Raw genomic sequence first — 15,252 nt, 5'->3', positions numbered from 1 at the left:
GGGACAAGACAGAACAGTTGAGAGATGTGGAGATGCTGAAGCTCCAGAGTGATGACCTGCGACCAGGACCATTTCTCAGCAAAGGATGCTGGGATTAAGATTATAAACAGATTCTAACACACATAGCTGTGGTATATGTCAAGGCTGATTTTCAAGCTGTACAATAGCAGTTATGAGGAAAATGTGTAAGCAAGAATCATTAGAAAGGCTTATCAGAATAGATGTTCAAGTGTTAAAGATCTTGCTGTAATACCTCTGAGCCAATGTAAGCTTTGCCCTGAATTAACTCGGGTGCTGCATAAGCCGGACTTCCACAACATGTGCTGAGATGGTAATCCAGACCACCCTACAGCAGGAACAAAAGAGCAAGCAACATGATCATTCACTCAGCTATGAATACCTATCAACAACAAGTGCAGTACTAAGGGCCAAGGAGGATTGTTTTGTCAAGTCTTCATGTTCACTTTAAGCTTTAGCCTTTCAGCCATCATTGATAGATCCCTTAAGTTGATTTGCTAGCTGCATCCAGAAAAACATGAACACTACCAGGACATTTCCCAACAACATCTATTACCATTTTAGTCTGTTGAAGTGCTAAACAAGGTATGGAGCTGCTCTGGGAAGAGCAGAACGTTCCAAGTTCCTTCCCTGGAAACTCCAAGATAGGGCTGAGACTTCTGCCTGAAACCATGGAGAAGCCACTGCCAGTCTGTGTAAACTATACTGAGCTAGATGGACCAATGGTCTGTCTCTGTATATGGCAGCTTCCTATGTTCACCTGACCCTACTTTGCCTATTCTAAGGACTCCACAAGGAAGGAAGGGGTGGTGGGCTCTGTACCCTTATTAGCACTAGGGAAACGTTATTTGATCAGAACAAACAGTCCTAACCATTTTTGCAGAGGTTTCCCAAGTAAAAGCGAGCTCTATCTGCTATTTGCTCCCTGATTAAACAGGGCATTCTGAGAGTCCCACACATCCACTTCCAATGGGGAGAAAGCAGCCAAGAAGGACCTAATAATGGTCCTTTTCAAGAAGAGCTGTTAGGCCCTGTATTATTAAACATAAGTGCATCTAAACCCTCTAACCCTGCGGTTTTCTAACACGCTTGCTGAAGCAAAGCATTTGTTCAGTATGCTGAAAGTCTGCTTTTGCATACTCACCTTTGGTTTTGCACAGAGACCAAAGTCTATCAGCTTCAGGTTATGCTCACCATCAATCAACAGGTTTTCCTGATCAAAGAAGTTAAATGTTAGGGCAAGTGAACCATCCAGGATCCAGCATAGCAACACCAGCATTTGTAGGTTTTAAGGCAAGTAGATGCAGAGGAGAACAGAGTTCCTGCATCATCAACAGGAAGTTGTTTAGAAGGAATTTCAGCAGGTGCCAACACTGGCTTCTTAGCACTGCATGACAGAGTTCTAGACAGCTATTTTAATTTTTTTTTAAACTATATTTGTATACTGCCCCAAACCTCCATGTCTGGGCGGTTTAAATTAAAGTGTGCCATCAAGTCGATTTCGACTCCTGGCACCCACAGAGCCCTGTGGTTTTCTTTGGTAGAATACAGGAGGGGTTTACCATTGTCTTCTCCCATGCAGTATGAGATGCCTTTCAGCATCTTCCTATATTGCTGCTGCCCGATATAGTCCCAGCGGGTATTTGAACCAGCAACCTTCTGCTTGTTAGTCAAGCATTTCTCCACTGCGCCACTTAAGGTTGTTCGACTGAGTGGTTTACAGCAACATAGAACAAGTTAAAACAGAAATTAAAACCTTAACACAATTTAAAGCCACAAGTCTAGTTAGAAAGCTTGGGTGAATAAATGTATATTTAAGAACTTTTTAAAAGTTATCAGAGATGGGGCAGCTCTTATTTCAGCAGGGAGCACATTCCAGAGTCTCAAGAGTTAGGGATGTGCACGAACCTGTTCGAAGGCCCCTTTTACGGGCCTCTGAGCAGGTTTGAACACAGGCCGGTTCAAAGGCTCAACAGCAGGGCCTTTAAGGGTGAGGGAGGGTGCACTTCCCCCTGCGTTTCCCCCGCTGGTGCTCAGTTTCCTCAAAATCCATTGGGGTGGTAGCATACCTTCCTGCCTCCCCGTTGTCCCCTTTACTCGAAGTATTCGGCATGCCTGCACGCATCAGGCATGCGATGTGTGCACTAAGCACTTCCGGTTACTTCTGGTAACGGGGACAATGGGGCGGCAGGGAGGTACGCTGCTGCCCCGACAGACTTTGAGGAAACAGAGTGCCGGCAGGGGAAATGCAATGGGGGAGTGCACCCTCCCCCACCCTTACAGTTATCCCCCCACCGTGCCGTCGAACCAGCCCCCATCAGTTCCATGCACATCCCTTCTTTCAATAGACAGGACTCAGAAAAAAGCCAGAGAACTTATGATGGAGAGGGGCTGTATGTTTCAGGGAGAGGGGAAGGGGAGTACTTGGAGACTGGCAGCCTAAAGACGGAAGTAGACATTGACCTAGGAAACAAGGAAGTAGTGAGGGGAAAGAAAGCAGAGCCAAGGAGGACTGTGCTCTATCGGCAAAGAAATCCATAGGCAGGCAAGGGATGCATGGGAAGTTGTGGAGTTTGGGCCAGGAATATTCTTATGAAACTCAAGTCTAGACCCACTGCTTTCAAAAGTATAGGTCATGACCCAGTACTGGGCCATGGAATATTAGGCTCTGGATCCCTTGCCAATTCAAGTTATGTTCTTCTAGATGAATCCATTAAATGTTTAGTTTTAAATAGCATGTATTGCCCTACTGTGATTATGAAAGCTTTGAAAATAAATGTCTCTTTTGGGTCAGATGGATAAGCCATTGCTTTCAACTGAATTTGAGAATTCTGTAGAATTCTGTAAGTTACAACTTCCACCGTCTCCACAGCATTGTGACTTGAAAACAAGGGCCAAGAAACAGTGGGTGGTGATGGGGCTGCATTTCACATATTGCTTTGAACTTGTAAGCATTTTAGCTGGTTTCTAATAAAAAGAAAAGTGAGCCAGGATACTAAGTTTCTAGTCTGTTATGCTGCCAATATCCTCCCACACTCTTACCGGTTTGAGATCCCTATGCGCATACCCCTGACTATGCACATATGCGATAGCTGCTACAATCTGCCGAAAAAAGACACGGGCTTCTTCTTCAGCTAAGCGGTCCTTAGCAATTATATAATCAAACAGCTCTCCTCCAGGGCAGTACTGCAGTGAAGAGGAACAGAAGACAGCAGTTCCTAGGGAGGTACTTTATTTTCTAATTCAAATGCTAAAAACTAGTTGATCAAAACCACCAGAGTCAAGGAATCTGGAAACTAACAGATGTCCAAGGGTCAGCGTGCAGTCAGGGGACAGGAATGGGAGAGGGGAGGAGATTTTTTAAAAGAAGGTTTTCTAGACTTCTGTGGCCAGAGGGAGTTGTAGGCTGAAGATTTAACACAAGGGAAAATTAAGTTCTTGCTCTCCTTCCATCCCTTCACCACGTGAGACACTCTCACTCCTCACAGCTTGTCAGGTTCTTCAGTAGAGTCAGCCATGATCGAGTAACCAGAACTTCACTGGTATGAAGCACATGGGCCTCCAATAGTACATCAGTTCAGGAAGAGGAAAAATATGCTTCTTAAAGATGCCTCAAGAAGCAGGTCGACAGTGATCTGTTCTATAATGCTCAAGAGACAACAATACAAGAACATTAATATGAAGCATACAGGTGAAACTTGGAAAATTAGAATATTGTGCAAAAGTCCATTAATTTCAGTAATGCAAATTAAAAGGTGAAACTGATATATGAGACAGACGCATTACATGCAAAGCAAGATAAGTCAAGCCTTAATTTGTTATAATTGTGATGATCATGGCGTACAGCTCATGAAAACCCCAAATCCACAATCCCAGAAAATTAGAATATTACATGGAACCAAGAAGACAAGGATTGAAGAATAGAACAATATCGGACCTCTGAAAAGTATAAGCATGCATATGTATTCAGTACTTGGTTTGGGCCCCTTTTGCAGCAATTACTGCCTCAGTGCGGCGTGGCATGGATGCTATCAGCCTGTGGCACTGATGAGGTATTATGGAAGACCAGGACGCTTCATTAGCAGCCTTCAGCAATTCTGCACTGTTTGGTCTCATGTCTCTCATCCTTCTCTTGGCAATGCCCCATAGATTCTCTATGGGGTCAGGTCAGGCAAGTTTGCTGGCCAATTAAGCACAGTACACCGTATACTTTTCAGAGGTCCGATATTGTTCTATTCTTCAATCCTTGTCTTCTTGGTTCCATGTAATATTCTAATTTTCTGAGATTGTGGATTTGGGGTTTTCATGAGCTGTACGCCATGATCATCACAATTATAACAAATTAAGGCTTGACTTATCTCGCTTTGCATGTAATGCGTCTGTCTCATATATCAGTTTCACCTTTTAATTTGCATTACTGAAATTAATGGACTTTTGCACAATATTCTAATTTTCCGAGTTTCACCTGTACATGAGCTTCATGCAGATCCCTTACAAGGGGAAAAGTATACTATATATACTTTTTTTAAAAAAAATCACACCATAATCAAAGTGTGGGTCAGATACAATGAGACTATTCTCATGATGGGGGGAAACCAGGCTAAGGGAGCCCAGCCATTGTGAGAACCACTGGGCTCACAGGCTAGCCTGCCTAAAAACCCCTCCCCTTGAATGAGGTTAATGAGCACTCATTTAACCTTGTTTGCTTGATCGTGTGTCAGCCGCGGCTGACACACTCGGGGTGGTGGGGAGTGGGGAAACCCAGGAAGGGATCATGCACTCACGCAATGGGGACAGGGATGGGAGAGGGGAGGGTTGGGGCTCCGGGGGTTGGGGTGCTGTATGGCAGCACTCCCCTACCCCCAAAGCTCCCAAGGGAGCCAAGGGCAGGTGCGGGAGCACCAACCAAAGCAGCAGCTTGTCTGGGTGGCCAATCCAGCCACCTAGTAATGAGCAACTGCTCGTGTGCAGGGAGAGCGGGCTAAGCCCACTCTCCCTGCATAACCTCATGAGGCTCTACACATTGACCGTGTGTAGAGTCTCAGTGTGTGGGGCCACAGTGGCCACCTCTGATTTAAACACAAGAAGGAATTTGCACTCAGTTCAGGTATTTCTCCAAGACAGCTTCAGGGACTAAACTCTTTCCCCTGTATAGCTATTCTCTTCCAGACTTGTTGCTATAGCCACAGTGTTTTTATTCAGGTCTTGAAGACTACATACTCAAGCACAGAAAGAAGCGGAAGCTTCTTGGCACCATCCTGCCAAGCCTACCCAGGAGAAGCACAACCCCCCCCCACTTGCCTCTATTTCCTCATCTGCTCTTGCTGTCTAAGTGGCTTGGCTCCCGGCCCGCTCAGTCTTGAGCAAGAGGGAAAATGAAGGGCAGCAGATATTTACTGCTAACTGGTCAAAGAAGAGCGGGATACTGAGCTCAGAAAGCTAGACCTTCAGTTCTTTCATCTCCAGGAGCAATGCTTTTGGAGGATAATCTGGAATGGTGCGGGTTGGCGGGGGAGAAGGAAGGAGAGAAGGTATCCGGACTGTGTTAAGCCATTACCCCCCACCCCTGTGAACCAACCAAGATGGCTGACACTGTGAGGACCAAGCTTCTAGCTGCTGGGAGGAGCTCTTTTCAGCCACCTCTCTCATTTTGACCTTTAGAAGAAAACCATGAGACTTTAAATCTTACCTCTAAAACCATAAATATCTTCTTTGGTGTCTCGATCACGTGGTATAACCGGCAAATGTGCTGGTGGCTTAAGCTCTTCATGGCTTCAATTTCTGTTTTTACACGAGGCAAGTCATCCTAATACAAGGAAGGAAGGATCTGTGCCATTTTCAAACAATGTTTATGTATTTCACAAGTATCACAATACATTGAAGCCACAATAAAAATACTTCTCATGGAGACATTCAATGAAAACTCCTTTCTGGCCAACAGCTGACATTGAGTTAGCAAACCTCTGCAAGTCTGCCTATTCTAAACAGGGAGGCTTAGTATCCAAGAGCCACAAAGACTAGATCATTTGAGGAACTCTGTGGCATTTCATCTGAGTTAGAGCCAGTGTTCTCTAATTTTTCTCATCTGTGTGCAGAATGAGTTTTGTGATGAATGGCAGTATGCATGCATGTGCATTCGGAATGGGGCCTTCTTGATTCAACCCAAACAGGATCTAAAATTCACTCAGTGGACATCAAAAAACTTGTGAACACATGCACACCTTAGAGGGAACACTGGTTAGCGCCAATGTGGTACAGTAGTCAGACTAGGACTGGGGAGTCCCAAGTTCAAATCCCCATTCAGCCATGAAGCTCACTGGGTTGTTTTGAGGGATGGGGCTCTCAGTGGTAGAGCACATGTTTTGAATGCAGAAGGTCCCAGCTTCAATCCCTCAGCTGAGAAATACTCCTCTGTTACCACCCATATTTATATACCGCTCATCAATAAAAATTCTCAAAGTGGTTAACACATATAAATAACTAAATAATATGGTTCCCTGTCCCCCAAAGGGCTCACAATCTAAAAGGAAACATAAGGTAGACACCAGCAACAGCCACTGAAGGGTTGCTGTGCTGGAGTTGGATAGGGACACTTGCTCTCCCCCCACGAAAGAGAGAGCTACCACTTTAAAAGGAATAGACTGGCAGCGGCTTCTCCAAGGCTGCAGTCAGGAATCTCTCTCTCTGCCCTATCTTGGAGATGCCAGGAAGGGAAGTCAGAACCTCCTGCATGCAAGTGCTCTTCTCAGGGCGGCTCCATCCCCTAAAGGGAATATCTTACAGTGCTCACACATGTAGTCTCCAGTCCAACATCTAAAGCCCTAGAGAGCCATTGCCAGTCCATGTAGACAGTACTGCAGTAGATGAACCAATGATCTGACTCACTAGAAGGCAAAATCCTTTGTGAACTCCACCTCCGCCCCATCTTCCTAAGCATTGTATAATGTACCTTCTTCGCTTTAGGGGGAAAGCAGCATTTTTGTGACTGCAGCAGCCATTATACCTATCCCTAGTCACAATCAGAACACGCTTGCGCTCCGAGCAACCAACATGCCTGAAGGACAAAGAACTTTAATTTACAGGTAAGGATTGGTGTAATGGCTGCCGAGATCATAAAAGTGTTTTTTTCTCCCTGCTACCAGCACCCATGGTGGGCACCTGTTAACATAGCCTTACAGGGTAGGTTAGGGCCAACTCTGAATTGAAGGGCATAGGGGACAGGGGCAGGGGCCTTAGCTAAGAGCACAAGCAAGCCAGCAAAAGGAATGAAGTGTTGAATGAAGTCTGCAGGAACAAATGCAGCCAGCCATGACCACCTTTTCTCACCATGAGTGGGAAACACTAGGCTTTTAACACTAGCCCATCTTCTTAGTGTTTAGGAGCCTCCAACTGGATGCCTATTTAAGACTGAAAGCTGCAATCAATTCTTATTTAAAGTGGTGGTGTTTACTTCCAAGCAAAGCATGCATCAGACTGTGCAGGACATTCCTCAGTCATGTTCTTCAAGTAGGGTTGGAAGAGCCACAAAGTGGAGTCAGAGCTTTCAGTGTCCCTATTAGAATTCCTAGCTCCAAGATCAGAAAGAATTCTGAAGGGATGCATTATTCAAAAGCAGTACAGTTTCTAGTGTTACAGCTGAAGCTCACCTTCCCACAGCCAGCCACTCACTTACCCCCAGAGCTAGTTTGTCCATTATTTTTATTGCAACCTGTTCACCAGTAAGTATGTGACGAGCCAGTTTAACCTTCGCAAAGCCACCTGCATTAAGAACACATACAAACACAAAACTTCAGCTTAACGGTCTTCTACAACAGCTTTGAAGATCAATATAAAGATCAAGGAACTAGCCAAGGAGGTGACCAGCCCATTTATTCGTGTCTGTCTAGGTCAGGCCTGCACGACATGCGGCCCAGGGGCCGGATGCGGCCCGCAAGGCCTTTTTTCCTGGCCCCCAGGGATATTTCCTCTTCCTTTCCCTGCTGCTAAAAAACACCTCCTCAAAAAAAAATCCAGCCGCTGCACGGCCGAGGAGATGGCTGCAGGTGTTCTTCCTTACCCTCCCCCACGGCAGCAGTGGCGCACAGCGGCAGAAACCAGAGCGACACTCGGGTCTGCCATTTGGCCCGGTGTTGCTTCCCAACTGTGAGGTGCACCTGCGCAGTTAAGTCTCTTAAGTCTCTCTCTCTCTCTCCCACCAAGACTACTCCATTCTCCCCACCACCACTAAGACTGCTCCATTCTCTCTCTCTCACCAAGACGGCTCCATTCTCTCTCTCTCTCCCACTAAGACTGCTCCATATTCTCTCTCTCTCCCACCAAGACTACTCCATTCTCTCTCCCCCCCCACTAAGACTGCTCCATTCTCTCTCCCTCTCTCCCCCCCACCAAGACCGCTCCATTCTCATTCTCATTCTCTCTCTCTCTCTCTCACCCACCAAGACTACTCCATTCTCTCTCCCCCCCACTAGGACTGCTCCATTCTCTCTCTCTCTCTCTCTCTCTCCCCCACCCAGACTGCTCCATTCTCTTCCTCTCTCTCTCTCCCACCAAGACTGCTCCATTCTCTCTCTCTCTCCCCAAGACTGCTCCATTCTCTCTCTCTCTCTCTCTCAGGCCAAGCCTCCTGCTGCATCCTTTCCATCTTTCTTTCCCCTTCTCCATTCTTTTCCAAAATTATGAGAAGAGGTTCTCATTCCCCCCCCCCTTAAAAGTGTTCCATGTTTTGTGCTATGATTTGGCAGAGGTGGAAAGGAAGAACAATGCATTTTATTATGTATTTTGTACAGATTGTATAATATTTATATTATTAGAATGAATTTTAATTCAACTTATTTCATATTAATTTAAATCAATCTTGGCCTGCCAGAACATCCAAAGTTAAATATTGATTAAATTCATTTTTAATTCATTTCACTTTAATTCAGTTGATTGGTTGATATTAAGTGTTACTCTAATAATCAGCACCCTAGGAATTAACCTCGGCCCCCATGAACCAAGTCATGGTTGGTTTCGGCCGCCAGGTCATTTGAGTTGTTCAGGCCTGGTCTAGGTGGTGGGGGTCTACTGAACTACTTGCCTCAAAAGATAGTTATTCTTCCCAGCAGCTGACCAACTGCATACCTGCTCTCTCATCCGTTTCATATTACAGAATTACAGGAGTTACAGATATTTTGTACAGATTTTAAAGGACAACTGTGATTGCGTTTTAAATAGGTCTAGAATTCTCTTCTTTCAGTGCCATGAAGCCTTTAGCTTAACCTCGTAATCCTAATCTTCAGAGATGAATCAAGTATGCTTAGCCACATCTGTATATACCTTTGTTACTTTCAACTCTCCTTTCCACAACCTGTCAAAATTTATACTGCACGCTCATCAAGGCATGGACCTATCTTTATTGCTTTTGTCTGCTCTGCACTGTGTTGTACAGGTGAAACTCGGAAAATTAGAATATTGTGCAAAAGTCCATTAATTTCAGTAATGCAAATTAAAAGGTGAAACTGATATATGAGACAGACGCATTACATGCAAAGCGAGATAAGTCAAGCCTTAATTTGTTATAATTGTGATGATCATGGTGTACAGCTCATGAAAACCCCAAATCCACAATCTCAGAAAATTAGAATATTACATGGAACCAAGAAGACAAGGATTGAAGAATAGAACAATATCGGACCTCTGAAAAGTATAAGCATGCATATGTATTCAGTACTTGGTTTGGGCCCCTTTTGCAGCAATTATTGCCTCAATGCGGCGTGGCATGGATGCTATCAGCCTGTGGCACTGATGAGGTATTATGGAAGACCAGGATGCTTCATTAGCGGCCTTCAGCAATTCTGCATTGTTTGGTCTCATGTCTCTCATCCCTCTCTTGGCAATGCCCCATAGATTCTCTATGGGGTCAGGTCAGGCGAGTTTGCTGGCCAATCAAGCACAGTACACTGTATACTTTTCAGAGGTCCGATATTGTTCTATTCTTCAATCCTTGTCTTCTTGGTTCCATGTAATATTCTAATTTTCTGAGATTGTGGATTTGGGGTTTTCATGAGCTGTACACCATGATCATCACAATTATAACAAATTAAGGCTTGACTTATCTCGCTTTGCATGTAATGCGTCTGTCTCATATATCAGTTTCACCTTTTAATTTGCATTACTGAAATTAATGGACTTTTGCACCATATTCTAATTTTCCGAGTTTCACCTGTATATTTAGTCTATCCAGACCTGCAAAACCGACTCTTGTAACAAGTTGTACAAGGGGCTGCCTTTGAGAACTGTTTGAGAACTGCTGTTAGTCCAAGGCACAGCTGCTAGAGTACTAGCCAGAGCCTGACATTAGGAACACATCTCCACAGTGTGGCAAGGACTATACTGGCTCCTGGTCAGTTTCTCAGCACAAAGCGCCAATAATTGTCTTTCAAAGACCTATACAGATTGGGACCTGAAGGAATACCTGCTCCCTTATAAACCTGCCCATGCGCTAACACCACGTTTGAATTCCTGCCTCCGGGTGCCCTGCTATATGGGGCACAGTAGTCAGCAAAGAGGGAGAGGGCCTTTTGATTGCAGAACCCCCTTTAAAAGGGAGTTCGCCTGGCAACTATGCTATTATCTTTTCAGCACCAGGCAAAGACTTCTGTATTCTCCCAGGCTTTAAGGGTTTTAGTTACCATAATCAAACTGGCTTGGAAAATTATTTGAAAGGCAGTATATAAATGTTTTAGATAAATATACATAGCACCAGAGACTAAGTCTATAGTTTTAAGCACATTTACCAGGAAGCAAATTCCATTGAACTAAGTAAATACACTTAGGATGATCTCCCTTGAATGCAAGTCTCAGCATTTCATTTAGTAAATTTTGAGAGTCATTTTGGTAAATCTGGTCAAGAAACAGGATATAACTCAGATACTACCATAAGCATTTTAGCTCTTTACTTGCAGTTCCACACATCTATGAAGTCTCGATGTTTAATGACCTTGATCGGCATGGTTTCAGAGAGCATACCTGTACCAACAGTTTCATGTATTTCATAGTACTTCAGAAGCTCCTCATAGTCATCCACGGCCATACTGAGATATAAGATTTCCACACCTCAGGCACCTGAAGGAATGCAAAATGATTGTATATACCAATATACCTATGTAGAGGCAAGGTCACTGCAAAGGTTTTGTAGAGAGGAATCGCCCATAATACAATTATATTCAATCATACAAAACACTGGCCAACATCCAGACTAAAATTCCATCAGCAGAATGTCATTCCAGCCATCAGAAGGGGTATTAAACTAGTGCAAGGACCTCTTCTGCTAGCACAACACCCCTCCCATTTGTGGAAGCAGTGTTCCACTGATGGAACTTCAGCTGGAAGTTGCCCACTCTGTATTGAACACAATACTAATACATCGGCTTTTTCAACAAAATATGAACCATTTCTTCACTCTTTGATCTCACCACTCAAGAGCCAAGGTCAAATCAGAGGATTGTGGGAAAGGAAGGTGGGAGCGAAAGGCTGTGTGGCTTCTTATCTGTATCAGACTTTGCTGGCAAAGCTGCTATCCAGTGCCCACTGCCCTGTGAAGTGGTGTTCATGCATCATGGGAAGGACTGCCTGCTCCATCATAAAGTGTAGCTTGTCCATGACCCAATGACGCCACAATAGAGTTGCTGTTATGCAGCCTCAACTTCAAACGCTTATCATCCAAAACAAAGCTTTTAGTTTCATCATATTCCCAAAGCATCACATAACACAGCCCATGTAACTTCATATTAAAAAGTTTGTATAAAGTGTCAGTTTATTTATCTGTGCAGAAGCAGAGTTGGGACATCTATGCATGAATGGGTTTGCCCTGTTATTCTGGAAAACCCACACCACTGACTCTATACTCTATGTTGAAATGGAAACTTTTCTGATATCTGAAGTCAGCTGAGACCCAAATTTAGCACATTTACTAAATACAAATCAAACACAACTTTTTTTAAAAGTGCCATGTTTTTTACATACTATAAAGTAACCAAAAAATATTCGATGAAATGTGATTATGTCAAGAATTCAACAAAGCATTTGTAATGTGGATCAGATACAATCCAAAGCTACTTAGATACAACTTTGATTGGAATATCCCAATGTTTTAAGACATGAGTCGAATGCCCTTCCCTTATACTGTTTAAAGTTTAAGACAAGGATGCAGACAGTAATAATCATTAACATATGGATTTTAACCAGCCCAAAGAGCTGTACATAGACATTTTCTATGTACCCAAGATATCAACCCTTTTCTCAGATTCCATCTTTTCAATCAGCACATGAAGAAGCAGGATCATGTCTGCTGGACCTGCCCCAACTGCCACGCGTCTGCAGCTGGTGAGAACAGGCTTTATGCATATACCACCGACTCTCACTTTGTTGCACACACAGAGGTTAGTGACAAACCTGGCAGACATGATCCTGCTTCTTCATGCACTGATAAAGAATGTGCGGACAAAGTATAATAGGAGGGTTATAGACATTTTTAAAATATAAAATTGTAACTCAAGAAACGGTTTGATTTGATGGGTAGAGCCATTCATTCATTCCAAAGTCTATTTGATGACACCAAGCATATTTTTAGAACAAAATGTTCCACAAAAAGATATGACTGTGGCAATATTTTCCTTTGGGGAAGTTTTCCACCCTACATCACTGCTTACTGGGGCCTTCATGAATTGAGGTAATACACCAAGATGTGAGAGATGTTGTGTGAAGCCATAAACTCACGAGATGAACATAAGAACAGCCCTGCTGAGACAGGCCCAAGGCCTATCTAGTCCAGCATTCTGTTTCACACAGTGGACCACCAGACGCCTCTGAGAAGGTCACAGGCAAGAGGTGAGGGCATGCCCTCTCTCCCGCAGTTGCTCCCCTGTCACTGGTATTTAGAGGCATCTTGCCTCCAAGGCTGGAGATAGCCTATAGCCCTCAGACTAGTAGCCATTGACAGACCTGTCCTCCACGATTTAGTTTAAGCCAGCCAAGCTAGTAACCATTAAAACATCCCGAGGCTATTCTCATGGGGGTGGCGGGGGAGAAAGACCAGGCTATAGAAGCCCAGCCCGGTTTTTCCCCATTGTGAAAACCAGTGGGCTCGTGGGCGAGCCCGCTGGTTCTCTGGCAGCTAGACTGCCAAAGTAGCCCTCCTCTTAGTCCAGGTTAGCAGAGTGAGCGCTCCACTAACCCAGGTTTTCGGATCGTGTGCTGCCACGATGTGGCTCCGTGCCATGGCGACACACAAGAAGACCCCCGCCAGGAGGCTGCAAACAACCTCCCAGGCTTGGGGGTCTCTCCAGGATGCCCTGCATGCTCACGTGGGGCATCCTGGAATGGAGCCGGCAGTCGTGTGGGTGGCTGATCTGGCCGCCCAGCTAAGAGAAGCTGCTCGTCTGTGGGGAGAGCGAGCTACGCAGAACCCCCTCCAGCACTTCACACCAGTTGTGTGAAGCTCATCTCCATATACCTAAGGTGGGCTTAGGCAAGCTACTATTCTTTGAGCCTCAGCTCTAACATCTACAATTTGGAAAAGAGCACACGCACACACACCCTTACCTTACCCAGAGAGTGTGTGTGTAAAGTGTTTAAATACCCAAAAATGAACTACTGAAAAGCTAAATATTTTTTTCATATGCACTGTTCTCTGCTCGGCATGGGCAAGCTATCTGGCTATTACTTGGAAAGAATCCAAATGAGAGCAACAGCTTTCCTATTGCAAGCTGTGTGGATTTTGAATGACCACGCCCTATGCTTTCTTTAGAAAACCACAGAAGAGGGGAGGTAGTTGGTAGAAGGCAGTGATAGCAAGGTAAAATTCCCAGAGATCTTAGTTAATTGCATACAGAGGGATTACTTTTGCATTAGCTATCCAAAGTTATTAAGCTCTTAGCCTATTAAGGCTAAAACTAACATGCATTAGAAACTTTATTTCAAATGTCAACATTGCAAGCCACAAATGCTGAAGGAATGGAAGAAGGCATCAGCTGAATCTTCAAGATGAGGTACAGATAGCATACAGTAGGGCAGGGGTTCCCAGATGTTGGTGGATTACAACTCCCACCAGGAGTCGTAGTCCAACATTATCTAGGGACCCAAAGGTTGGGAACCCTTGCATCAGGGTCATTCCATTTTAGTCATACTACAACTCTAACCCTGTACAAATGAGGGATACAGGTGTAGGGAAGAGAGAAGGCATACAGGGGCAACTCCCAGGCCTCCTCTCGAGAATCAATACACACATACAAGCTGTACCCTGCAGATATGCAGGATACAAGTTGGGCTTCATTTTTGTTATACAGGTATTCCCTGGTAACTGGCCAAAGAGACACTTTTTGAAGTGACAATTCTTAAGTTTACAGGGAGAAAGCAACTCTCCCTATTCAACCCCAACACAGCATCCTTCCAGTGGCTGTAGCTAGTGTTTACCTTGTATTTAATTTTAGACATAAGCCCTTTGGTGATAGTGAACAGTAGTATAATTCTTCCCCTGCCCCCATATAAACTCCTTTTGAGTGTTTCATTGAAAAGCAGTATGCACATTTTTAAAAACAGGCTTTATGCAGATCACCTGATCAAAACGTGGACAGAAGTGGGGTGTGCGTGAGTGTGTGAGAGAGAATGGACACAATCCTCCTCTCCACTCCCCACACTCATAATTATGCTTGAACCTAAAGTGCCCACAAAATTCAATCTCAACCAAGCATTTCTTTTCATATCCCACACAAGTTCTAAGGAGTTTTATAGCATAGAAAATTTGTTTAATGATCTTCTGGATTCTCTTCTTTTGAGACACACATTTCACACTTCTGTGCAAGATCATAAAAAGCAGCCAAGAAAGAAAAGAAAAAGAAAGAACAGCCAGCCCTTTTTTGTCTCCAGTAGTTTTCTTTTAAAGAACTGAACCAGTTTGATTTGAAATCATCACTACAGAAATAAGGGTACAGCAACCAGAACTTATGTACAAGAGGCTGTGGAGTGAAGAATGTTGCTTAGGTACCCAGCAGTACCTAAAAATCTCTACAACTAAAACACACTTATTTTCCTCAGCTAACCATTTTGTTTTTAGAATTAGAAGATAGCCACATTGCTACAGTATCAACACACAAAGTTAGAGGAGAAAATAAGCTTAGCTTGCAACATTTTAGTCAGATTGCCCCAATACAGAACAGTGAGTTGGCATGACTCCCAGCCAAGCTTGAGCCACAGCAT

The 15,252-nt window shown here is 44.2% G+C and overlaps 1 protein-coding gene across 2 annotated transcripts in view; it reads right to left on the bottom strand.

Annotated features, from left to right (window-relative positions):
* Positions 1 to 15,252, bottom strand: part of MELK (maternal embryonic leucine zipper kinase) — a 49,382-nt gene that overhangs the window by 26,223 nt on the left and 7,907 nt on the right. For both annotated transcript variants that reach the window (XM_053301053.1, XM_053301052.1), the window contains 6 exons: positions 11,026 to 11,121; positions 7,691 to 7,776; positions 5,708 to 5,824; positions 3,061 to 3,204; positions 1,163 to 1,231; positions 254 to 346 (listed from right to left, as the gene is read on the bottom strand). In XM_053301053.1, the coding sequence (XP_053157028.1) occupies positions 254 to 346; positions 1,163 to 1,231; positions 3,061 to 3,204; positions 5,708 to 5,824; positions 7,691 to 7,776; positions 11,026 to 11,089 (573 nt within the window). In that variant the 5' untranslated portion in view covers positions 11,090 to 11,121. The remainder of the gene's footprint in view (positions 1 to 253; positions 347 to 1,162; positions 1,232 to 3,060; positions 3,205 to 5,707; positions 5,825 to 7,690; positions 7,777 to 11,025; positions 11,122 to 15,252) is intronic.

Source organism: Hemicordylus capensis, chromosome 2 (assembly GCF_027244095.1).
Source record: "Hemicordylus capensis ecotype Gifberg chromosome 2, rHemCap1.1.pri, whole genome shotgun sequence".
NCBI classification, from domain to species: Eukaryota; Metazoa; Chordata; class Lepidosauria; order Squamata; family Cordylidae; genus Hemicordylus; species Hemicordylus capensis.
The sequence above is the reverse complement of the archived record's forward strand: the minus strand, read 5'-3'. Positions and strand labels throughout refer to the sequence as shown.